This window comes from Pseudorasbora parva, chromosome 11 (assembly GCF_024679245.1).
Source record: "Pseudorasbora parva isolate DD20220531a chromosome 11, ASM2467924v1, whole genome shotgun sequence".
NCBI lineage: Eukaryota > Metazoa > Chordata > Actinopteri > Cypriniformes > Gobionidae > Pseudorasbora > Pseudorasbora parva.
This window is the reverse complement of record NC_090182.1, coordinates 40,576,583-40,604,024: the sequence shown is the minus strand read 5'-3', so window position 1 is coordinate 40,604,024 and position 27,442 is coordinate 40,576,583. Positions and strand designations below refer to the sequence as shown.

Below are 27,442 nucleotides of genomic sequence, written 5' to 3'. Positions count from 1 at the left end.
TGTATTAAGGTCACCTTGATTTTGCCAAGACATGTTTCTGTATAAGTATTGTTGTCGATCTTGGAAAAAGATTTTTGCTGACATGGGAAACTGCAGGAGAACGCCTGATGCATAGGGCACAGTAAAACTGGAAACACAAAGTCTAAATCTGATTGCTGAAAGCCTAGTGTGTGGTGGCATGTAATGGTTTGCCAGGAAACAAAGCGGTGCTCACAAAATCTGTGTATTGTAATCTCCAAAATTGCTTGGGTACACTAAAAAGGGCAAACAGACATGTACCAGGAGCGTCTGATGGCTCTTAAAAAGTATGCAGCATTGAAATAATCAGTGCTTATTTGTTTTGGGTGGATTAAAAAAAAACTTCACAGACATCGCCAACTAATATATTATATTGTTTTTTTATGCAGATTGTTGCACGATAATTTGCTTTAAAGCTGCGCTATGCAACTTTTCCATCCGCTAGAGGGCGCCTATTCAAAACAAAGGCGTAGTTTGATGACGGCAAGTTTGAGCGCAGAATCTTGGGACATGTGGTCTTCACCTTACAGCCAGTGGGAAAGAATCGGGATAGGACTCAAGTTCATGGATGCAGTTATTAATGTTACTGTAGTATGAAGCAGAGCAGGGCCGAGTGTTGTGGAGCTGAGCAAGGCCGCCGGAGCGATTGTTACGCAACACACGGCTCGCGAGCAGTGGGACTTTTATTTCGACGGGACACAGTCGCCGACGCTATTTCTGCTTTTCTGGTCATGAGTATGAGTTAACGCAGCTCTGTTTATGATATTAAATACGTTTAAGTGTGTTTAAAATGATGTTATGACATTACTCTGTTCGGCTGTGACACTCATTCACACTGCTAAGAGTAAAGCGTTTCTTCAGAATAAAACCGGAAACCGAGGGTAACCCAGATGTGACGCAATTGACAGGCAACTCCCTCAGATGTCCCGATTCATTGGTTAAAATAGCAAATTTCTCACAATTTACAAATAGTTGGAAACATTTGGGATATTTTAAGAATTCAACTGAACAAAATAACACTGGCCTGGTGGTTTTTGGATATTTTACTGCCAAAAATACTACATATTTGCATCTTTAAAGCCATGTCATCAAAATCGATTTTTTTTTTTAATGGAATATTGCGGTATTTATGATTTTATCTGCACATCAAGTTTTTACAATTCATGTGCCTTATAATCTTTAATCAAAATAAAAAATAACTTCCCTTCCCTACTGAAGCAACATCTCGTCTCTGATGAGGGCAGGGAAACCTGTCACTCACAAGAAATCAACAAATAGCAAACCACAACCATACAATCAATTCCACATGGGCAAAATTAAGCTCCGTCCTACATTCATTCTTGTTTGCAAAGCCGTTTCACTCTGATATAAGTCACAATAGGGAAGAAGGACACAACACTCCATTTCATGCCGGCTGTAACTTTATTGCTAATCTTTATGGAATGATGTATGGTTGCACGCTATTCTGTTATTGATGTGACATTTACCCACCCCTTAAAAAAAGTTATTGATCGCTTTACAGGTCATACAATCTTGTCCTACTTAAAGGGATAGATCACCCAAAAAATAACATTCTGAAAAGATGTTATTTTGAAAAATGTCGGTAACCAAACAGTTGATGGAACCCACTGACTTCCACAGTAGGAGCTGGCGATATGACCAAAATATATCATGATATGAGTAATTTTATTTCATGATAACGATATACGTATATCGCAATAGTTATTTTTCCTTTAAATACTTTTGATACCACTGAAATTTCATAATTCTTACCACCATTTTCAAGCATTAAAAAAAGCATTAAAAAAACTAAAGACGAATAAACAGTAATAAATAAAGAGCAAAGAAAACAAACTACAACAGAAGAAAAGACACAAATAAAATAGACATACCTGAAAAACTTTGAGAAATACTACATAAACTGTCTAAAGTAATCAAATGTATAAAAAAAACAGTGAATGGCCTTTTAAATAAAATATACAAATATACATTTATTCTAATTAGATATCGTTATATTTTTTTCTTATTACAAAAGTGATTCAGTCAAGAGCAGTAAGAGATTTTCTCTCTTTTTTGTTGTTTGATTAGCATTAATAATGACAGCAGGTAAATTTGAACGCTGTCACTTTAAGAACGACTCCATGGATCCATTATACTCGTGCGTTGTTCTTTCTTAACTGTTCACATTCACTTAGACATAAATTACTCTGCTTACTTGCAAATACATTTCGCTTTGACACATAGGTATGTGTATTTAACCGTTCAAGCCCAATTAGGCAGCAAAATCACTCAGTTCAGTTGTCACGCACACTCTATGAGCAGTGGCTTCATGCTGAGCTTCTCTCTCACACAGCGCTGAGACAGTCTCTTGAGCACATATACTGACATTAGTTGTCTTTTGCTGCTAATTGTGCATCAACAGTTTAACATCACCTGTTTTTAAACAGCATAACTTAAAGGTGCAGTGTGTAGGATTGACAGATAGTGGTTGAAATAGGATTCATGATTTGGATCGTGTGTCAAACTACTGAAATCACGATCCGAATCATGAATCAATCTGCTGATTCATGACCGTTTGAATCTTTATTTGAGGTTTGAAAACAAACGTGGAAGAGAACACAATGCTGAATAAAGTTGTAGTTTTCGTTATTTTTGGACCAAAATGTATTTTCGATGCTTCAAGAGATTCTAATGAACTAACTGATGTCACATATGGACTACTCTGATGATGTTTTTATTCCCTTTCTGGACATGGACAGTAAAGTGTGCATACACTTGGATACGGACAAAATATAAAATTGTATCAAATATAAAATTTTATAAAATATAAATTACACTTAAACTGTGTTCCGAAGATGAACAGAGGTCTTACGGGGTGAGTCATTAATGACATAAATTTCATTTTTGGGTGAACTAACCCTGTGCTGGCTTCCATGGCCGCTGCAATACGCTGTGCTTTCTGGCAACTGGCAACCTGTGGTGTCGAAATACTATTGGGGAAACTGGCAATGTGCAGTTTCGCACAGACCAAAGCAAAAAACAGACATTCCGACACTGAATTCACATTTCAAATAACTGGCTGTAGCATTGTTTTTCTGAGAAACAAGTAGGTGGATTTAGCATGTTTATTGTTTTCTACATATATTTTACAAAGATATTATGGTATTTTTTTATGCTTTAGTAAAGTAAAAAAACTTACATACAGCACCTTTAAAAATGCATGTAAGCGATGCGCTTTCGTGACTGCGTTGCACAGCTACGTCACATGGGCGTTACCACGAAAGAGACGATAGTCCAAAATCTCTACCAGTTGACAAATTTCTACCACACTGTAAAAAAATTATTTAGAAAAAAGTTACCTGGTTGCCTTTAAATTTTGAGTTCATTGAAATAAAAATTTTGAGTTAATACAATAAACATTTTTTGAGATTCGACAACCTTTATTAAAATATTATTAAAAGATTTTGTAATCATATTGGGTAATTCTGTGTGTTATTTCTGATGACGCAGTGAAACATGCCAAATAGTGCTATTTACATGATTTATCAAATTTTTTATGGGGTTTAGACACAATAATATTTTGAGTTTCTATTTATTAAACAAATTTCCTTCATTGTATCAACTCAAGTTTTTAATTTCAATAAACTCAAAATTAAGGCAACCAGGTTACTTACTTTTTTAAGTTAAACCAACAAAAACCAACAATTTTTTTTTTACAGTGTAGGTAACCGTGTCGCCCACTCCTATTCTATAGATTTTTTTTTACATACTGTGGAATATAATGACTATAATAGACTATCAATTGTTTGGTTGCCTATATTCTTCAAAATATCTTCTTTCGTGTTCATGCAGAAGAAAGAAATTCATATCATGACAGAATTTTGGGTGTAAGATCTGGTTAGACTACCAACTTTTAAACTTGTGTGATGTCACATAAATATGGTTACAAAGCAAATTCAAAGAATCAGTAAGTCAAAGGTCCAACATTATAAGTTATAACCTATTTAGTAAGTGTTTGCAGAGACATGTGCGTAAAAAAAAATCTGTTGAAAATCCCACATCGGCAAAATGAATGAGTAGCATCACTTCTCTGCAGTTTGGTTGGCCGGAGACTCTGAAAATGTGCAAATCTAACCATTAAAGGTATAGTTCACCCCAAAATTAATCCTGTCATCATTTACTCACCCTCATGTTGTTCCAAACCTGTATGAGTTTCTTTGTTCTGCTGAACACAAAAGGATATATTTTGAAGAATGTTTGTAACCAGGCAGATAGAACAACCATTCACTACCATAGTAGAGGAAAAAATACTATGGTAGTGAATGGTTGCTCTACCTGCTTTTTTACAAACATTCTTCAAAATATCTTCTATTGTGTTGAGCAGAAAAAAGAAACTCAGAATTTTCATTTTTGGGTGAACTATCCCTTTAATGCTAGTTTCTTGTTCTCCTGTACGTCATCTTTGGAGTGATGAGTAAATGGAACACCTCTGGAAATCTGAGATATCAAATAGGCATATCCCACATTTCGACTATAAATGGAACCTAAAATCTGATTTGCTGCAAGCATGACTCCTAAAACCCGGAAACGAGTTAGCATTTTAGCACTTTCAATTCCATTCTCCCAAAGTGAATGGTTTTTTTATTGGGTTGTTAGTTAAATGCCTGACATAAAGCCGCTTTTACAGCCTTGTTATGTTTATAATCACATTCTTACAAACTATTACACCTTAAACTTTCATGGAAAATGTTTTTAAATAAAGACTGAAAGAGTTGTCTAAACTTGATGGTGATGCTAAAGTCGTGGTGTTTTTTAACATCATCGCAGCAGCACTCAATAGGAATGTTGTTCCAGGACCAACAAGGATATTGATACAGAAACATTTCTTTGCAAAATCACAGTCGCTGATGTATTACTCAACTGCAATGAGAGGCAAACAGAAAAGAACCTGTAAAACAAGTACCAGAAATCCAAAGAACCACTATAGCTGATCCCTGAGAATCCCTACAGAATAAAGATATATATAGTTCAAAGTGGTCACTGTGAACCCAGCAAACATCTCCAGCAACTCAACTCGCATACAGAGGGCATGCAGTTAGTCAACACACATCACTTGATCAGATGTCCCACCTAAAGCCACACGGGCAGCAGAAGCATCGTAGTTGATCCAGAAGGATACCCAGGACAGGATGGTGATTAGGATTGAGGGCATGTAGGTCTGCAGGATGAAGTAGCCAATGTTCCTCTTGAGTTTGAAACTGAGAGACAGACGTGGATACGAACCTGGTCAGAGAGAGAGAGAGAGAGAGAGAGAGAGAGAGAGAGAGAGAGAGAGAGAGAGAGAGAGAGAGAGAGAGAGAGAGAGAGAGAGAGAGAGAGAGAGAGATTCATTCGTGCTCTATAGTAAAATCTAGTGATGCCCCATTTTACTTTTTACTTATTTTTTAATTTTAAAGACATCTCTTATCGTCACAAAGGCTGCACTTATTTGATAAAAAATACAGGAATTATGGGGAATTTTATTACAATTGTTTTCTATTGTAAAACACCATAAATTATAATTTCATGTATTCCTTTGATGTCAAAGCTACATTTTCAGTGTCACATGATCCTTCAGAAATCATTCGAATTTAATGATTTGCTGCTCAAGAAACATTTCTGACTATTATCAAACTGTTGTGCTGCTTATTTTTTATTCTGGAAACCTGGGTTAATTTTTTTCAGGATTATTTGATTAATAGAAAGTTCAAAGGAACATAATTTTTAATAAGTAGTAAATCTTCTGTAACATCATAAATGTTTTTCTCTCACTTTTGTTTGATTTAATATGGAAGCTTTTCACCACAGAATAAAAAATGAAAAAGTTAATTGTGACTTTTTATCTCGCAATTGCAGCATTACATCTCGCAATTCTGAATTCTGAAATCAAAGTCAGAATTATGATATAAAGTCCTAATAGTAAGATATAAACTCGCAATTCTGAAAAATATCTTTATATCACATAATTCTGACTTTATATCTCACAATTCTGACTATATCACACAATTCTGACTTTATATCTCACAATTCTGACTTTATATCTCACAATTCTGACTTTATATCTCTCAATTCTGACTTTATATAACACAATTCTGACTCTATATCACACAATTCTGACTTTATATCTCTCAATTCTGACTTTATATAACACAATTCTGACTCTATATCACACAATTCTGACTTTATATCTCACAATTCTGACTTTATATCACTCAATTCTGACTTTATATCTCTCAATTCTGACTTTATATCTCTCAATTCTGACTTTATATCTCTCAATTCTGACTTTATATTTCTCAATTCTGACTTTATATCTCACAATTCTGACTTTATATCTCACAATTCTGACTTTATATCTCACAATTCTGACTTTATATCTCACAATTCTGACTATATCACACAATTCTGACTTTATATCTCACAATTCTGACTTTATATCTCACAATTCTGACTATATCACACAATTCTGACTTTATATCTCACAATTCTGACTATATCACACAATTCTGACTTTATATCTCACAATTCTGACTTTATATCTCACAATTCTGACTTTATATCTCTCAATTCTGACTTTATATCTCACAATTCTGACTTTATATCTCACAATTCTGGCTTTATATCTCACAATTCTGACTTTATATCTCTCAATTCTGACTTTATATCTCACAATTCTGACTTTATATCTCACAATTCTGACTTTATATCTCTCAATTCTGACTTTATATCTCACAATTCTGACTTTATATCTCACAATTCTGACTTTATATCTCACAATTCTGACTTTATATCTCACAATTCTGACTATATCACACAATTCTGACTTTATATCTCACAATTCTGACTTTATATCTCACAATTCTGACTTTATATCTCTCAATTCTGACTTTATATCTCACAATTCTGACTTTATATCTCACAATTCTGGCTTTATATCTCACAATTCTGACTTTATATCTCTCAATTCTGACTTTATATCTCACAATTCTGACTTTATATCTCACAATTCTGACTTTATATCTCTCAATTCTGACTTTATATCTCACAATTCTGACTTTATATCTCACAATTCTGACTTTATATCTCTCAATTCTGACTTTATATCACACAATTCTGGCTTTATATCTCACAATTCTGACTTTATATCTCTCAATTCTGACTTTATATCTCACAATTCTGACTTTATATCACACAATTCTGACGTTATATCTCACAATTCTGACTTTATATCTCACAATATGGACTTTATAACACAACTGAGACTACATCTTGCAATTCTGAGAAAAAGTTTCATGTTATAAAAAATTTAGCAAACAATTGAAATTGTGAGTTTATGACCCAAATGTTTTATTCTGTGGCGGAAACAAACCTCCATAATTGAATGCATCCTTGCTGAATAAAAGTACTGACCCCAAACTTTTTTAACGGTGATGTATCTACACAGTAATTGATTATCAATAAACAGCAGTATAACATCAGCCTTTTTCTTGCTTTATTGCAGATTGCTGAGAACTTTAATTTGATAAATCAATGCATTGGTCCATCTCTAGTAAACAAACAGGCCACCACAAATTTATATTAGGTGGCAGAACAGGTCACGATAATAAGCGCAGTGTCTGAGAGTGGGGTAGAGTCAGACAGCCAGACTGCATGACTTTATCTGTTCCTGAAAGGCAGACCAGTGATGATAATAAGACTGGAGAAAAACACAAATTATGTGCACTTACTCACATGCTTACTCACCGCATACATCGCTTCAAGGTTTAGCAAAAGGACACTGTAACTATATATGTGCATGCAATAACATCTGCACCACAGTATTTCAGTTTGTAATAATTTAGTGTAGGGATCATACCAGGACAGGGCGGTATCACAGTGTGCTCACAAATATGTGTATACATTTTAATTTGGTTCGTAACTCAAGTCTTGAATAATCATATTTTTTTGGTTTGTGTCCTTCAAGGTTCAAATGAAAAATAACTAAATGAGATGAAATACCTTTCATTTGTAAATATGTAATTTGCAATCAAATAAACTGTGATATGTACCACTCTCATAATAAAACTGCTCATACTGTGATATAATATTCTGGTCGTACCGCCCACCCCTACAGTAGATCAAACATTACTTTTGAACAGATCTGACTCATGGTCCCAACTGTACAACACACAGAGAACAGAATAAACTCAACCTGTAGAGAAAACCACGTTCTTCGAGATGAGTTTGTAGTCCACGATGGAGAACTGAGGCAGTTCTATCCTCTCCACCCCCGTAACGGCTCCATTCCCCCCTCGCCAGTAAAACTCGATATCATCTGTTGTGTAGCCATCTGGTGGATCCCAAACACATGTGCGTTAAAACAAACTGTACATCTCAGTACATACGAGTACATATGAGGAACAGAAGCAGGAAATGAGCTCTAGAGAAAGACTGTATTACTTCTGTTTGCAGCTTTAAAGGGCACAATATTACATTTTGTAGCTTGGTGACGCCTTGATTTTGCTGGATCATGGGAGATGTTGTCTTGCCCTCAAAAGAATCTGACACGACTCGGGCGGAAATCATATTCATAGATGAGCTAATGCATTAAAGATTTATGAATGTTGCCGTAGTATGAAGCAGGGTGGGGCTGAAAGCCGTTGGAGCGGAACGAGCCCGCTGGAGTGATGCTAATGAGAGATGAGCGCAACACACGGCTGTATGAGAGCAGTGGGGCTTTTATTATGGCACAGACGAGCGCTTCCGCTTCTTCCGCTCATGTGTATGTGGGGTAACAGCGCTGTTTTCTCATATTAGACACATTTAAATGTGTCGAAAGTTTAAATGCTATAATGCTACTCTGTGCGCTCGCTCGGCGGCTACTATGAGACACTACATCAGGCATGTGTTTAACACATCTTTGGTGTTTCCATGGTTTCTATGGAAATCAAGGTTAAAATTGTTTATTTCTCTGGATTTAAACATTCTTTGAAACATTTGGGATAATGCAAGTACACAAGACAACAAAATATATAATGCTGTTCAAGTGGATTTTGGATTTTAATGCAAAAAATTTATGTTGCGCCTTTAAGGGATATTTTTTGCAGTAAAATATAAAAAAACCACTAGGTTAGTGTTACATATTTTGTTCAGTTGAGTACTTACACTATCTCACGTTTCCAAATATTTGTAAATTGTGAGAAAATTGTGATTTTAACCGAAGAACCGGGATTGTGAGGGAGTCGCCTGTCAATGTCATATCCGCATTACCCTTCGTTTCCATTTTTAATGCCATAGAAACCATGGCAACAGACGTGGACAACTGCGTAATGTCTAGCGCTAATGTAGTTTCTTTCAAACATTATGGACCATGGCAAACAGACTTTGGAACAAAATAAGAAATCAAATGAGGACCAGTATCGAGATGGCGAGAGCTTCGCAAACAAACTTTGACTTGACAGAGATGCCGTTCTTACATGTGCTTTATTAGACAGGTGAGCAAATGTACATAAAACAAATCAATGTTATGTCGCTCAACATGATGAAATATTAAAATATCATCAGTATGATGTTCTAATGTTACTGTAGCTTACACTGCTATTCTTATACAGCCGACAAACTAACACACAATAACATTTTAATTTTCAATACACTCAAATGCAGTTTAGATAGTGTAGACCAAGTCAAATAGCATTGAGTTTCCTCACAGTTTTAATTGGTGAAATAAACTGACCTGTATGAGTAGTAATTCAGCACTTGTGGGTAGAATGAAATGTCCTCATTTCTTTATATCCCCCGGGAGTCTTATTAGTAATCTTGCCCTGCTTCATACCACAGTCATGTTAAAAAACATGAATGCATTCACTCATCCATAAACATTATTTCCTCAAACATTATTAGATCCATTGTTATGAAGTTCCATGATTCCACGCTCTTTCACTGCGTCATCAATCTACACCTTTGTTATTGTTTAAAGAGGGTACCGTCCACTAAGAAAAAATAAAAAATAAAACACATATTGTAGCAAAAAGGGACTTTAAAATGAAGACAGAACAAAATGTTCTGTTGTGTTTGTTTTATCACATTTTTGGAAAATCATGATCATCATCCTTAGGAGGTCAATTTAAATATTATATATAGCAACACAATTGTTTTTTATTAATTTACATACATATATTTTTTTCAAACACATTTTTTCAACCAATATTTAGTACATGTTTTTGTTTTTTTTTTGTTTTTTTTAAGGAATTTTAGCATTTTAGCAATAAATAAACAAAGCTTACACAAATAAATAAATAAAACAAACTTAATAACTATGCAAATATGGGTAGCAGGGTTGTAAATGTAGCCTAAATTAAGATTAACAAGTACTTGGGGCCAACAGTTTGTCTTTTAATTATTGACAAATTATATTCCAAATGCAATTAAAAGGAAAATGGAATGGGGTTGTTTGTACGTGGAAAGGATCTATATTAGATGTTATGTTTACCACATTAACTCACAGACTAAAGAAGGGAGAAGCACCTTTTTTGATGGTTGTAGTAATCGTTCAAACTGTGTTGAAGTTAGTTATGAGCCAAAAGTACATTGAACATAAAATAAAATAAATTATGTTTTAACTAATATTTGTATTCTATTATTTCAACATAAATTTTAATTCAACATGCTTTGGGCCATGTGACCAATTCAATTCAAATTCACACTAATGAAATAAAGAGGAGCTAAATCTTAAATTGTACATTTTGCAACACCTTGAAGAGAACAGAGGCAATAGTTCTCACAACAAAAAACTTGGGATTTGTGTTTTTTTATATACTTTACATAATCAACGGGACAGCAAAGTGCACCATATTCATGAAAGTGCAACATAAATATTGACGGTGACATTTAGATTTCAAAACAAGTAATCATTAAATTATGTAAGGAGACAGCTGGTTATGAAAAAGACACGAATCCACATCCGTGAAGGAATTTGTGTTTGCTTGTTCTCCATCCTCGCTAAGGTTCCTTCTCCTTCTGTACCAGTTTGTCTGCGTGCAACTTATAATGAGAACCAGTGACCTATTTAGTGTATTGAATAATTAAAGATGGGCTTCTGATTTCTTCATATTCAAGGGAGTTATCTCTGCATGACTTAGCAACCAGGTACAGACTTAAAAAGGCCAACAAAGCTGCAGGCCTTATAAAGCATTAATGAACTACTCAGCGACAAAGATTACAAATACAGCTTTTTCCGTTCAGTTTAATGGGCCAGAGAGCAACCGTGATGTAAATACGACAAGAGCTTCAGCCATGTGACAATCATAAGTCTTCTTAGCGTGGGAGAATTTGGAGACCATAACCACAAAAGGTTGAGTCGTGTTCACCCCGCTGTCTGAAAAGGCTTTTAAATGGTGAGCAGACGAAAGAAAGCGAGAGAGAGAGAGAGAGAGAGAGAGAGAGAGAGAGAGAGAGAGAGAGAGAGAGAGAGAGAGAGAGAGAGAGAGAGAGAGAGAGAGAGAGAGAGAGAGAGAGAGAGAGAGAGAGAGAGAGAGAGAGAGAGAGAGAGAGAGAGAGAGCCGAGGACTCTAGAGAAATCTGCTGCTGGACTGGGAAGGACTGGTGTTTCACTTTCCATTAAAACTATTATCTCTGTGCCACCCCGTCTGATTCTGTCAATTGACTGGCTGATTACTGTCAACAGATCACATCACTTTACTCTGCTCTGAGGGTTACTGCTCTGCTCCATTATTCCCTCAGGGCCCTGAAAAAACAAGAGAAAAAGGACGAGAATAAGGACAAGCTGGGACCACATCAGAGATGACTGACTCGAGTGGAGAGCTTTCTACTCTGCTATGCTTTAAAATCTGTTTCTGAATCGCGGCCATTAAAAATGTATCAAGAATCAAGTTTATCGGGGAAAAGTAGGCTTAAGCTCTTGTCTCATTAGCCTGCATGAAATAACACAGGCTGACACAAACGTTTCTGTTCCAGGATGTTACATCCCGGCCCTCAGCTTTCTGACACAGGAGAGCACCAGATATGCAGATGAAATTTATGAGAAAAACACGCAATTGTGCGTGCAGTGTGTGCACGCAAAAGGGCTGAGATACTGGAAAAGACAGATCGATGAGTAATGCGGATTAGGGAGAGAAAATGAAAGACGAGTAGAGTGCACCATGCAAAACTGAATCGAGAATACCAAGTTCATGCAAAATAGGATGCAGTAGTATATATATAATATAAACACAGTGGGTACGGAAAGTATTCAGACCTCCTTACATTTTTCACTCTGTTATATTGCAGCTATTTGCTAAAATCATTTAAGTTCATTTATTTTTCATTAATGTACACACAGCATCCCATATTGATGGAAAAACTAAATTGTTGGAATTTTTGCCGATATATTAAAAAAAAAATTCTGCAATATCACATGGTCCTAAGTATTCAGACCCTTTGCTGTGACACTCATATATTAAACTCAGGTGCTGTCCATTTCTTCTGATCATCCTTGAGATGGTTCTACACCTTCATTTGAGTCCAGCTGTGTTTGATTAAACTGATTGGACTTGATTAGGAAAGCCACACACCTGTCTATATAAGACCTTACAGCTCACAGTCATGTCAGAGCAAACGAGAATCATGAGGTCAAAGGAACTGCCTGAAGAGCTCAGAGACAGAATTTTAGCAAGGCACAGATCTGGCCGAGGTTACTAGCCAATGTCTGCTGCACTTAAGGTTCCTAGGAGCACAGGGGCCTCCATAATCTCTAAATGGTTTGGGACAACCAGAACCCTTCCTAGAGCTGGCCATCCAGGCAAACTGAGCTATCGGGGGAGAAGAGCTTTGGTGAGAGAGGTAAAGATCACTGTGGCTGAGCTCCAGAGAGGCAGCTGCAAGATGGGAGAAAGTTGTAGAAAGTCAACCGTCACTGCAGCGCTCCACCAGTCTGGGCTTTATGGCAGAGAACTGGAGAGGATCTGCAGGAGGAATGGCAGAGCATACCTAAATCCAGGAGTGAAAAACTTGTTGCATCTTTCCCAAAAAGACTCATGGCTGTATTAGATCAAAAGGGTGCTTCTACTAAATACTGAGCAAAGGGTCTGAATACTTAGCACCATATGATATTTCAGATTTTCTTTTCTGATAAATCTGCAAAAATGTCGACAATTCTGTGTTTATCTGTCAATATGGGCTGCTGTGTGTACATCAATGAGACAAATGGCTGCAATATAACGAAAAAATTAAGTATTAAAAATTCTGAATACTCTTCAAACCCTAAAATATTTTAAATATTTTTATATTGTAATAATTTCAGTTTCTCACCAAATTAATGTAGAAATATTAAATATTTGTTGTAATGGCAGCTTTATATGAATGAAGGCCCATATCACGGATACAGCTATGACATTGATTTTTCTTATTTTATTTTAATGATAGACATTAAACATTACAGTATAATTTAAAGCTATCAATTTCAACTTTTATTATGCTTTAAAAAAATAATACCTTTTATTTGTGAACTTAAAACAATCAACCCATTATAATAAATAACTTATTTACCAGTGGCCTCTTATATATAATAAATATACAGAAACTGAATAAATTTATCGAACACTTTACAGAGTTAACTGCATATATTATAAATTAAATATAGATTAATCCTTATTGAAGTTACAGTTACCTTTGTTCTGACAGACATCACAGTAACTGGTTTATTCGGCTGCTGTCACTTTAAGATCTGCCGCTGCCAAACACTGTTTGCTGTCATGTGCGTCTCGTTTTCTCACAACTCTTTAAGTTCATTTAAGATGTTACTTAACTTGTTTAAGACTAATCTTATGAGGATCATAATGTAGCCTGACAAGCCAGACCCACATCAAGATGTTTGGTCTGGAAACTCACCATAGACAGGGCTCAATCCGAGGGGCGGGATAAACGGTTGTCTTTTAAACTCCCTCTGCACGCGATTGGATAGCGCTACAACCAACCGGAGCAACGAAGGTGAAACAGAGCTTGTTGAAGCTAGTTAACATGTGAAGATTAAACTTTCGCTGTATCCGGTCGGCAAAACTCAGAACACATCTTCCCTTTTTAAGAATGACTTCAGTGCCGTTCTTTGTTCTTTTCTCAGAGAAAAGCTTAACTCCAAGTCTTCCAGAGTCGCTCCAAAGCAGATTCGAAAGACCGCAGTTCGCTAGTTTCTGTGTTTAGTGTTACTTGTAGGACCCAAGCTCAGCTCTGGTGTCATTATGTTTAGCCCCGCCCACCGACTCTATACACGATTTGATTGGCCTGACCAGAGTTTGGCATTTACAGCTCAGAAGTTTATTGAGAGTTGCTGACGACACTTGCATCAGATTAGATTTGCTGCCGCTAGGGTGCGTCTAGATTTCTAGGCTAATCTTATTGGGCATTTTAGCATAATTCTGTGTGTTATTGTTTGTTAAAGCAAGAAAGAGAACATGATACTGGTCTTTCTATGCGTCGTTTGTGTGTCACAGACATTCACAGACAGTGCGTTCTCTTTTGTCTTGTTGCACTTAAATCGTTTAAAAGCATTAGCATGAATAAGAGCATGATCATATATTTTAACACTAGCCAAAGAATGACAGAAAAACAGATACTGCATTAAAGGTGCACTATGTAGTATTTTTGCAGTAAAATATCCAAAAACCTCCAGACTAGTGTTATATATTTTGTTCAGTTGAGTTCTTGCAATATCCCAAATGTTTCCAACTATTTAACCAAGAAAATGGGACATCTGAAGGAGTCACCTGTCAATTGCTTCTCATCTGCGTTACCCTCGGTTAAACGATTTACTCTTAGCAATGAGCAGCAAGTGTCACAGCAGCCGCTGAGCAAACACACAGAGTAACGTCATAACATCATTTGAAACACACTTAAATGTATTTAATATGATAAACAGAGCTGCGTTACCTCATACTCATGACCGGGAAAGCGGATATAGTGCAGGCAACTGTGTCCCGTCATAATAAAAGTCCCGCTGCTCGCGAGAACGTGTGTTGCGTAACAATCGCTCCAGCGGCCTTGCTCAGCTCCACAACACTCGGCCCTGCTCTGCTTCATACTACAGTAACGTTAATAACCGCATCCATGAACATGATTTCTCCCAGAGTCCTATCCCGACTCTTTTCCACCGGCTGTGAGGTGAAGACCACATGTTCCAAGATTCTACACTCAAACTTGGCGTCATCAAACTTTGCTTTGAATAGGCTCCCTCTAGCGGACGTAACAATTACATAGTGCAGCTTTAATTGTATAAAATATTTTTAACGCATTAAACTAAAGAAATTAAACATGCGTTTACAGAATAATTTTGACAGCATTTATATTTATATATTATATATATATATATATATATATATATATATATATATATATATATATATATATATATATATATTAGGGGTGTAACGGTTTTCGGTAAAAAAACAAACCATATCATTCTCCACCCATGGTTTGGCACACACTTGCACTGCGGTTCATCTCAAATCTGACAATGCATCTATAATATGGTTTGTTGAAAATAACAATGTATAAAACAGAGTTCTACTAATGTATGTTCATGTCAATGGATACACGTGCTGGCTCCTCAATGATACATTACAACAGCGATAAAAAATAAATAAAATCAAAACATCAAAATGGTCTCTCTTTGTAAACTTTGTTCAATGCATGCGAGTGTGCTGTATGTTCAAACACAACAAGTCATTTTCGCCATCATCCCCCGGGTGTGAGCGCAGGTGGGGTCTGTGTTTAAACTAAACTAATTTAAGCCTTGCCCTTTTAAACATCCAAAAGCCAAAAGATGCGAATGAGAAGATTTGTCTGTGCACTGATCCGAAGCACGGAAATATTGAGTTCTCTTTCAAGTCTTGTGCTTGAACGGGCAAACTCGCACAAAACGTATGTCACATGTCCATCTTGATTAGTATCCAAGCAAGGATAGTCTGAATATGCCTTAAGTGAACTTTATACAGTCGAGAAAGACGACACATATACGTGCATTAGGTCTTAAAGGGATAGTTCCCTTTGAAATTAAATTTTGATATGTTTTAGCTTACCGCATGGGCATCCGAGATGTAGGAGTATTTGTTTCCCCAGTAGTTTCAAATTTGATCATTTTAGGTCAAACCGTTCATGTCTATGCCTCACATAATGCAGGTCTATGGTCACCACCTCAAAGAGCATACACAGAGAAGTCCAAATTAAACAATCCCCCATCATAAGTACACACTGATGGCCTAAGACACGAAACGAGCAGTGTGTGTGAGAAAACGAACAGTATTTATATCGTTTTTACCTCTTGTACACCACTACGTCCGACTGATCCGAGGGCGCGCAGTGTGTTTCCTGTTGTGACTGCGTGTTTCTGGCTTCAGTCAGCGCAAACACGGAAAGCGCCGGAAGTAGATCGTTCGCGCGTGTACGTCCCTCATTGTTTACACAAAACAGAGATTATAGGTGAAACGGCTATTAGAAATGGTACTAATTTGTGCTTATCCTGGATGTTTAAACCGACGTAAAAGAAAACAATTACGTATGCTTGCGCGAACTCATCCGGGAGTGGTGAGTTTTCACAAATTCCCAATTTATGAGCGTGCTCTCTTGGAGTTATGGTTGATTGCTTTTCGGCTAGATATCAAGAATCTGCAGTGATCATTTTTCCCCTGATGACTTTACAAAGCAAGGAGTGGATCGCATAGTACTGACATCATCAGCTGTGCCTATGGTGTTTTCACATCCAACGGAGGTATGTGAACAACGTCTTTGTATGTGTTATTTCCATTTGTAAAGCTGGCATTACATGAATGAGCAATAAAATGTAGTTTTGATGTAAGTTAGTAAAACCATTTTTCGGGGGGGCGTTACTTGCATTACTATAACTACTACTTTTTTATATGGTCACCATATATTTGGTAAGAATGGTTTTATATGAGAGAGATATCTAGTCAAACCAATGTGTAAACTATGTGTACCTTCACAGTGAAAGGTAACACTTCCCAAATTTCTGTGTAAACAATGAGACGTACACGCGCGAGAGATCCACTTCCGGTGCTTTCCGCGCTTGCGCAGACTAAAGCAAGAACGCGCGAATGTCACAACAGGAAACGCACGCGCGCCCTCGGATCAGTCGGACGTAGAGGTGTACAAGAGGTAAAAACAATATAAATACTGTTCGTTTTCTCACACAAACCGCTCGATCCGTGCCTTAGGCCATCAGTGTGTACTTACAATGGGGGATTGTTTAATTTGGACTTCTCTGTGTATGCTCTTTGAGGTGGTCACCATAGACCTGCATTATGTGAGTCCTGCAACAGGTCGGGTACCCGCATAAAAGTGGCTAAAACGGGTGGATTGTGACATTTATAAAATTCACGGGCGGGGATGCGGGCGGATAGTTAACTCTGTGCGGGCGGGTAGTAGCGCGGATGGGCGGATGAAAAATATGTGCAATATTTCTGTGGCAAAGTGAACGAGAGAGAGAGAGAGAGAGAGAGAGAGAGAGAGAGAGAGAGAGAGAGAGAGAGAGAGAGAGAGAGAGAGAGAGAGAGAGAGAGAGAGAGAGAGAGAGAGAGAGAGAGAGAGAGAGAGAGAGAGAGAGATTCATTCGTGCTCTATAGTAAAATCTAGTGATGCCCCATTTTAGTTTTTTAGAGACCGGGGCGTGATTGTGAATGAGCGTCACCTGTTTTATTATGTGTGTGCGCGTGGCAGATGTCCATGAGGGGCTGCCCACATTACTTTCGTTTTGTTTGGTTAAAGTCTTTTAAATGTTCGCCGATTCCCGCCTCCTTCTTCCCCCCTCGAACATATTGTAGGCTATTACAATTTCTATGTCCAAATTACCATTACACATACACGCAACAACGATATGCAATTTGACCCATCACGTCACCACCACTGCGACATTGAAACTTTTGTTGATGCCTCTCGTAACCCAGAAGGAGCGAGCTTTGCAGGAGTAGTAATGGATGAAGTAAAAGTAAAGTTGGTGAGTGGAGTAGCCTATATGAAATTGTTGACAACGAGTCTTTAAAGGCACTTTTGAGTGTTTCAAAAAAAGCCCATTCATGACGCTGTTGATGTTGAGAGAGGTGCAGGATAAAAAATAAAGCATTTTAATTTGAATGTTTTAGCGTGTGTGATTTATCGCGGGCACGGGTCGATTTGACCTAAAATTATCAAAATTGAAACTACTGGGGAAACAAATACTCCTACATCTCGGATGCCCATGAAGTAAGCTAAAACATATCAAAATTTAATTTCAAAGTGAACTATCCCTTTAAAGGGGCAGTAGCCTTTCCTCTGTTTAATGTCAAATAAAAGATAAGGACATCAATCACTGCTATTGATTGAATAGCTTTTCTGAGTTTAAACAGGATTAATCGTTAATATATACAATCAAATATGCAATTTTATTTTACATTTGATTACTTTATTACATCTCTGTAACTAATGTGTTAGACCTACCTGAAAAACCTGAAAAGCACTGTTTATTTTATTAGTATCTTTGCTCGACTGTATTAATGTGTGCTGCTGCTTGTATTAAAATTATTTGTTCTTATCTTTATTTTTATTAGACAGTATAGTCCTTTTTTCCCTGAACATTGCAAATACAGAACTGTACCGAAACCCTGAACCTAACATACAATGAAATATGGATGGATGGATGGATGGATGGATGGATGGATGGATGGATGGATGGATGGATGGATGGATGGATGGATGGATGGATGGATGGATGGATGGAAGCTACACATATGCACTGCAGTGAGCATGTAAGATATGCTGCTGCTTATGTATAAACAAGACATACATAAATCCTGTAGGAGATGTAGTCAGGTGGAGCTGGGGAGGTGGAGGGTTTCAGAGGAACTCTGATAGCGCTGCAGAACCAGCTTTCAGCAAACACTGAACCAGACTAGGCGGGATCAGCAGAGGCCGATTAACTTGTGGACGTGGTAATGATGTGATTTCTTGCAGACTGCATGTCTAGGTCCGATCAGCCTGCACCTTCTAGTTCATGACTGAACTAGATATTATATATATCCACATACATAGACCCACACACACACACACACACACACACACACACACACACACACACATTGCGTATATTACATATTATATAAATGCATATAGCTTTGACTGTATTCCACTCTTACTTCAATTCAACATGCTTCAGGCCATGTTCAATTCAATTCAAATTGAAAGTGAGCCAATTCTTAAATATGACATTTTGCAACTCCTTGAACAGAAGAGATGAGTTAAAGAAGAGGGAAAAGAGGCAGAAATGGAGGGAATGTGCAAGAGAAAGAGGGAGAAACATAATACTGCGCAATGTATTAGTAGCTGAAGGAAGCCAGGCCTGACCCTCACTGTTTTTGTGCTGCTTAACGCTTCTGGCAACTTAATGATCAAACGGAGGCAGCCTGTGCCTGAGCATCACATCACAGCGCTGTAATCCATGACTCCAGGGACGCAGATAAAACACTGAGAAGACCTCTCATTCTTCTCCTATGTCTCTCACTTTTTATTACAAGAAAAATTGCGTTACACACAATTACAGGCAATAATGACAAAATAGAAAGCCCATTCATCTTGATAAAGAGGGAGATGATTAGCTTTTGTTATGGCTGTAAATGCATAATTTACCATTGCTGTCATGGCAAAGCTGAACAACCACATCTTCTGTGTTTAAAGGTTCTGACATCACATGGGTCTGGCTAAGAGTTAACCGATTTTAACATACTTTTCTACTGAATCTGTTCTGTAATATGGAGTTTACAGATCAATGGCAGCACTTCTACAGAACACTATTAAAACATTGTGCGTTCAACAAGAAACAACAGTGTTCACAGGTAGAACGGCTCCATGCATTGCCTACATAAATTATTCAGCTGTTTAGCTAATAGCCTTTCACTCTCAAATGCATAGCATTTTAAGCTTAATGTTACCTAGTTAGTGTTACATACACTCACCTAAAGGATTATTAGGAACACCATTTCAATTTCTCATTAGAGTTCAGAGGAGAATGGGCCGACTGATTCAAGCTGATAGAAGAGTAACTTTGACTGAAATAACCACTCGTTACAACCGAGGTATACAGCAACGCATTTGTGAAGCCACAACATGCACAACCTTGAGGCGGATGGGCTACAACAGCAGAAGACCCCACCGGATACCACTCATCTCCACTACAAATAGGAAAAAGAGGCTAGAATTTGCACAGAATGAGAACATGGATCCATCATCGGGCCTTGTTACCACTGTGCAGGCTGCTGGTGGTGGTGTAATGGTGTGGGGGGGTGTTTTCTTGGCACACTTTAGGCCCCTTAGTGCCAATTGGGCATTGTTTAAATGTCACGGCCTACCTGAGCATTGATTCTGATCATGTCCATCCCTTTATGACCACCATGTACCCATCCTCTGATGGCTACTTCCAGCAGGATAATGCACCATGTCACAAAGCTTGAATCATTTCAAATTGGTTTCTTGAACATGAAAATGAGTTCACTGTACTAAAATGGCCCCAACAGTCACCAGATCTCAACCCAATAGAGCATCTTTGGGATGTGGTGGAACGGGAGCTTCGTGCCCTGGATGTGCATCCCACAAATCTCCATCAACTGCAAGATGCTGTCCTATCAATATGGGCCAACATTTCTAAAGAATGCTTTCAGCACCTTGTTGAATCAATGCCATGTAGAATTAAGGCAGTTCTGAAGGCGAAAGAGGTCAAACACAGTATTAGTATGGTGTTCCCAAGCGGCAACCTCCCGCGATCTCACTTGAAGCCAATATGGAAGTCATGTAAACTTCAATTCCTCAACAGGCTCCAGAAGGGAGCAGAATCTCATTGTTAAAATGAGATGTTAAAATTCTCAACTTTACAGCAGAAAAAAACATGTTTACAGCCTGGTACAAATTGTGGTTTTGGCCTATATGGCTAATTTTGACCTTCATGACAACTGTGAGGGGAGTGAATTATTTTAAAACTCATTAGTTTACATTATATAAAGCCTTAAATTTCTGCATAATTAAGGGTGTGGTTAAAGGTGGATAGCCATTTATCCGCCGTCTATAGTCATTGCGTCACCTAAGCTCCGCCCACATCTCGCCTTTTTGCCCATTGTCAGTTATCCGGGTGTGACACGCGATGACTCACTCGCAAGATGGCAACGCTCAGCTCGCCCCTACTTTAAGCTTCAGAGCGGCTTATCAGAATCCTATAGGTGACATCACGGACACTACGTCCCTATTTTTTTACAGTCTATGGGTGTTCCTAATAATCCTTTAGGTGAGTGTATATGGAATTACAATTGAGATTATTTTAATTAAAAAAATATAATAATAATAATAATAATAATAATAATAATAATAATAATAATAATAACAATAATAATAATAATAATGACATTATATTTATGCATAAATACTAATTATTAATATAACACTTTAATAAAAAATAATAATATAATTTATAATGAAATGTATAATTAATACACACACACACATGAAGATATGAAATTGCATTTGTGATTAATAATAATAATAATAATAATAATAATAATAATAATAATAATAATAATAATGGCACTATATATATATATGCATAAATACTAATTATTAAAAAAACACCTTAATTATATATATATATATATATATATATATATATATATATATATATATCAAACAGTACATTATAAATAAATATTTCATTGTTTTGTATATTTATTATTATGTGATTTTTTTTATTATAAAAATATCACAAGATCAACATCATATCATAAAAACAATATCAACTGACTTCTAGTCGTGGCATAAGTACAAATTATTAATTAAAAAAACGAAAACTATTTTATTATAATATAATTTATACATTATACAGTGAAAATAACTAAACTCTGCTATTTTTCACGTCCTCCCACTTGGAAATCATGGAGGGGTCTAAAAATTGTCCTCGTAGGTGCATGTCCACTGTGAGAGACATAATCTAAAACAAGAAAATCCAGAAATCACAATATATTATTTTTTTAACTATTTATTTGTATGATACAGCTGCAAATAAGTATTTGAACACCTGACTATCAGCTAGAATTCTGACCCTCAAAGACCTGTTAGTCTGCCTTTCAAATGTCCACCTCCACTCCATTTATTATCCTAAATTAGATGCACCTGTTTGAGGTCAGCTGTATCATACAAAATAAATAGCTAAAAAATCCTATATTGTGATATCTGGATTTTTTTATTTAGATTATTTTCTTTCACAGTGGACATGCACCTACGATGACAATTTCAGACCCCTCCATGATTTCCAAGTGGGAGGACGTGAAAAATAGCAGGGTGTTCAAATACTTATTTTCCTCACTGTATTTTTTTATTTTTATTTTGGTTAACAAAAAAAACAAAACACTCAGTTGACTTCTAGTCAGGGCGATGATGAAAAACAGATGCATGGCTCTGGTGTAGTGAGAGAATCTGAGCTGGGTCAAGAAGGACGAAAGGTGCAACACTCACAGCTCTCGATCTCCAGCGTGCAGTTCTGCTCATCCAGCGGGTATCGCCTCAGGTCCATCATACAGGCAGCGGTGGTGGTGATCCTGAATGCAAAGCAGAGACAAGGGACTGTGGGGATTACTGACACTTCTCAAGGACAACAGAGAAAAGGCAGGGCTGGAGCACCCCTCCTCCCGTTCCCTCAATCTCTCCCCACATCTATATAATCAGACCAGTCTCACATCTAAAGCTCAGTGTAACATGGAGAAATAATCTACAACTGTGGTTCTCAACTGGTGGTTCACAAGATCTGCTGAAAAACAATGCTTTGCTATTCTATTGTTATCAAATATCAAAATTATCAAATCAATACATTCTATAAAATAAAAGGTATAATGAGAGGTTTTGATGGTCACTTCAGAATGACAATCTCATGTGGACAAAGTCCTCATTACCTGAAGGAAAACAGTCCGTCTTTTGAGGCTGACCCAACTGCAGCAGCATTATCACAGGAAATTAAAAAGAAGTCTGAAACTAAAATTGAATAGATGTCCCTGAACTTCAGGTGGGTTGGTAAGCCTAATCTGGAGAACTGCTTATCTTTAATAATTTAGCTCACAATTCAATTCAAAAGCCTTTTACATGAATTCTCCAACTGACAGAACTGCAACTTTGTTTTTCCATAGGAATTTGGGTGTTGCTAACTAAACAGAGGCAGATTTGAAGGCCAGTTTGCAGTCAGTTGTGGAGGACATTCAATCTTACCCTCCTCCAAGACATACTTCACGAAGCAGAGATGGGCACTCAAGTTAGTCACTCGCACTCAAGTCGCATTTTAATAGACTTCAGACTTGAATTCAGACCCTTGTCATAGAATTGAGATTCGGACCCTTGTCATAGATTTTGATTATATATGTCCGTGTATTGCGCGTTAACTCCAAAATGTCATAAGAGAAACATGACGTGAGCCACCCGTACGCTCACATTTGAGTTTATTATGTAAAAAAAGCTAGATGCAAAAAATGTGGGAAAACAACTAAAGACAAGAAGATGACAACATCAAATTTGTATTATACACCGCATCCACACAGGTTAGTCACATTAACTCACATAGCTAGCTTTTATACTGTAGTGTAGCAGCATGGCTCCTTTGGTTTGCCATCCTGTTAAAGAATTACATTTATGTTGAGCTTTTGACATATAAGAGGTCCTCATATAAGAATATCCTTTAAGGTTCAGAACTAAAAAAACTTCCTTGTTAGTCCAAAAACAGCTTTTACTGAAAACAAGAAGAAAACTCATGACAAAAATCATAAAAAAATGACAAACAGCATTTACACTACTTTTCATCATTGCAACTTTGGCCCCGCCCACTGGTGTGTTAGTGAGATGAAAAGGAGAGAAGAGCGATACAGGATCACTGGACATTACCTTCCAAATGATCCTCATGCTAGGAATGTGCTTACTTATTTTCAACAATGCGAATGTCTCAGTTGAGCATTATTTGTACACTGTAAAAAATTATTTAGAAAAAAAGTTACCTGGTTGCCTTAAAATTTTGAGTTCATTGAAATTAAAATTTTGAGTTAATACAATGAACATTTTTTGAGATTCGACAACCTTTATTAAAATATTATTAAAAGATTTTGTAAGCATATTGGGTAATTGTGTGTGTTTTATTTCTGATGACGCAGTGAAACATGCCAAATTGTGCTATTTTCATGATTTATCCATTTTTTTTATGTGGTTCAGATACAAAAATATTTTGAGTTTCTATTTATTAAACAAGTTTCCTTCATTGTATCAACTCAAGTTTTTAATTTCAATAAACTCAAAATTTTAAGGCAACCAGGTTACTTACTTTTTTAAGTTAAACCAACAAAAACCAACACAATTTTTTTTACAGTGTAGTCGTTACATTTCACTGTGGATTCTTTGCAATGGGTCGCAATTTTGCCGCAGGCTTTGCAAACAGGCTTTTACGATATGGACTCGACAGTAATGCCACAACATGTAAATAAACGTGTTCATTCTAATGCCTGATTTGTGACCAGTGGTTATGTAATGATTCATGTACAGTCAGATGTTCTTTGTCTTTGTGTCAGTAAATCAAACCAGTGATTAAACGGTCAACTTCACATTGTTTCTCTTAATAAGATTTTTTTTTAAATCTGTTCTTGATACTGTGATCAAGTAATAGAAAGTGATCAAAGAACGCTCCCTTTACTATCACTGGAGCTGTCAATCAAACAGTGTGAGTGTATCAGTGACTGAGTTCTGAACTTTCAGCAAAACTCACGTTATAATCAACGAATCTCTTATTTACATTGTGTTTGCACTGTTAGTTATGATGAAAGCATCCATTATGCCTGGCTCACACTACAGGAGTTTTAAAATCCTATCAGATTGTAAAACCTGGTTGCAGTACACACTTCAGGAGAATCTTTGCAGATTTTCTTAACTCAAATCTTAAACATGATCACACTACAAGATTTGAAAATCGAGGAGCATCACACACTACAAAATATTATTAAGATTATCGTGCCAGAGGAAGTGCGTCACGTGATCTACGCAGCAGATCGTAAGCGGGAAAACAAAATGGATAAGCCTACTGTAACATGAAAACTTGCTGTATCAATAATGATCATTTGTTGTGGGAAAAAAACCAAAAGCGTAAGAATAAACCAGTGTGGATTAGAAAATGGTTGGAGAGACAGGCTCAACATGGATTTTCAGTTCTTCAGCAAGAAATGGAGGTAATTTTATTGACCTTATTTGATCCTGTCGTTCTGGCGCTCATTGTGTGTGTGTTTGCAATGTATTTTTCCCCTCGGGGCTTGCCGTATAAAGGTGGAGCATGCACACTTATTGTACTGGAGTGTAGCGGGTTTTTCAGGCTAGTTATTACGTGTGTGACTGAGAATAAAGTGAAGGAACGTTCAGAGGACTGTCATGTATTGTTTTCTTATTTCTGAGTATTTGAGGCGAACCCTGCACAAATGCTAGGTCACACTAGTGTGCTAGAATGTTTACCGCAGCCTGGTTTAAAAGCGATCTTCACCTGTTACAGTGTTGTGCTGTCAAATGAAAAGCAAGAAATGCTGATACTCTCTCTGACGCAAGATGGCGGCAGTCACGACACAGCGTTGCAGTTGATGACAGTAATTATCAGAAAATATCAAACCAAAGAAAATTGAATGCATGCTGATTGCGATACGTTAAAATATGCTCTTTAAGTAATAAATTAGATGAATCTCCCTCTCTCTCTCTCTCTCTCTCTCTCTCTCTCTCTCTCTCTCTCTCTCTCTCTCTCTCTCTCTCTCTCTCTCACACACAGACGTTACAGCAAACTACGGCAACTCAACTCGCGGTCGCCATTTCGAAATGTCCGTCTCATCGTAGACTTGTTTCCTATTGGCTATTGTGACAGTACTGACTTTATTACAATCTTGCTTATCCCGATAAATATCAAACATGTTTGATATGATCGGGGCGAGCCCGATTTGCTTGAGAGCAGATCGGGAGGAGCAAGATTTGATCTGTGAACGCCTCACATTACCAGATAATCTGCGCCGAACATCGGAACCGATTGAGTCCTGGAAAAAAAAAATTCTCAGAGTCTCGGGAGGGGAAAATCAGGCATAAATCGGCCTAAAACTCCTGTAGTGTAAGCCAGGCATTAGTGTGCAGAAATCGAGTTGATGACGAGATCACTGCATTCATGAGCTCAACATGTCTGTGATCGGCTACAATGCTCATCCCTGCAACATTTCACCATCTAAATATAATGCCAAAGATCTAAATATAATGCTATAATCAAAATGTTTTGCAGTTAATTAACCTTGAGAGCTGTAATCAGGCCCAGCTATACGGGGGTGCAAGAGAGTACCCTCAAACCCAAGCAAAAGCCCCTCAGTTGATACTGTAATAATATTGGCGAAACAGATTTGGCAGATTTGCAAATTAGTGTCCGAGCTCTGGAGAGCGTCAAATACATATTTGCGGTATGTTTTTGTAATGTGATGAGTAATGTAGCCAATCACAGATAGTTGTTGATCTCTCAAAAGCGAGAGTATCTCACCGGTCAAAATGCCAGAGTTTTTATTCAGTGCTGCTGAGTTAATGCAGGCTCGCGAAACCTCTCATTAACAAAGTCAAGACATGACGGAAATAAGAGATTTATTGTTGACAACAACATTTTATACGGGACTTTTTGAGATCGCGATGAACTGACAAAGCACAACATTTTAGTGATTGTAGCGATTTTGGCTCACTTTCAAGACTACTGTCATTCATTGAATAAAATGCCACTCTGCACGAGACCCAGAATAGAGGCTTTGCCTCTGCAGAGGACGTTATAGTTTAGCCAATTTCTCTGACAACATGCACAGTTTTAAATCTGGGTATTCTTATGAAGTACAAGACATTCTTATGAAAGTATTATTACACGTCTTTTTCAATTACATATTGTCTCAAAACACATTAATATGCAAATTAGATGCATATGCATTGCCTAGAATGGGAATGGCATTTATGGCCATGTTTACACACATACTGCATAAAGTAAAATCAAAGTAATTTGTATTTTTCATAACACTGAAAATCATCTTTATACAAAGTTTGGATTAAAAAAAACAAAGCATAAAAATTGATTTGTGAATGAAAAAAGCCCATTATTTGCCTATTCATGTATTTTAATTTTCTCAATAAAGGGGTTATTGTGCCCTCTACAGAGCAGATAATATAGCATATAACAGACATTTGCTCAAAAAAATGCTCCAAACAATAATGACCGGAGAGAAATTCACAAAACCTTTTTTTCTGGTTCTCAGGAAGATGATTATAAGATGTTAAAATACTAGTAATGCATTAAAGCAGTGTAAAGAGAGATTAATAGGTT

General features: G+C 37.0%; 1 protein-coding gene across 2 annotated transcripts in view; it reads right to left on the bottom strand.

The window, feature by feature from the left end:
• Positions 1-27,442, bottom strand: part of gabrb2a (gamma-aminobutyric acid type A receptor subunit beta2a) — a 93,600-nt gene that overhangs the window by 6,661 nt on the left and 59,497 nt on the right. For both annotated transcript variants that reach the window (XM_067457956.1, XM_067457954.1), the window contains exons 5-7: positions 22,564-22,646; positions 8,249-8,386; positions 5,149-5,301 (exon numbers count right to left, since the gene is read on the bottom strand). In XM_067457956.1, coding sequence (XP_067314057.1) covers positions 5,149-5,301; positions 8,249-8,386; positions 22,564-22,646 — 374 coding nt within the window. The remainder of the gene's footprint in view (positions 1-5,148; positions 5,302-8,248; positions 8,387-22,563; positions 22,647-27,442) is intronic.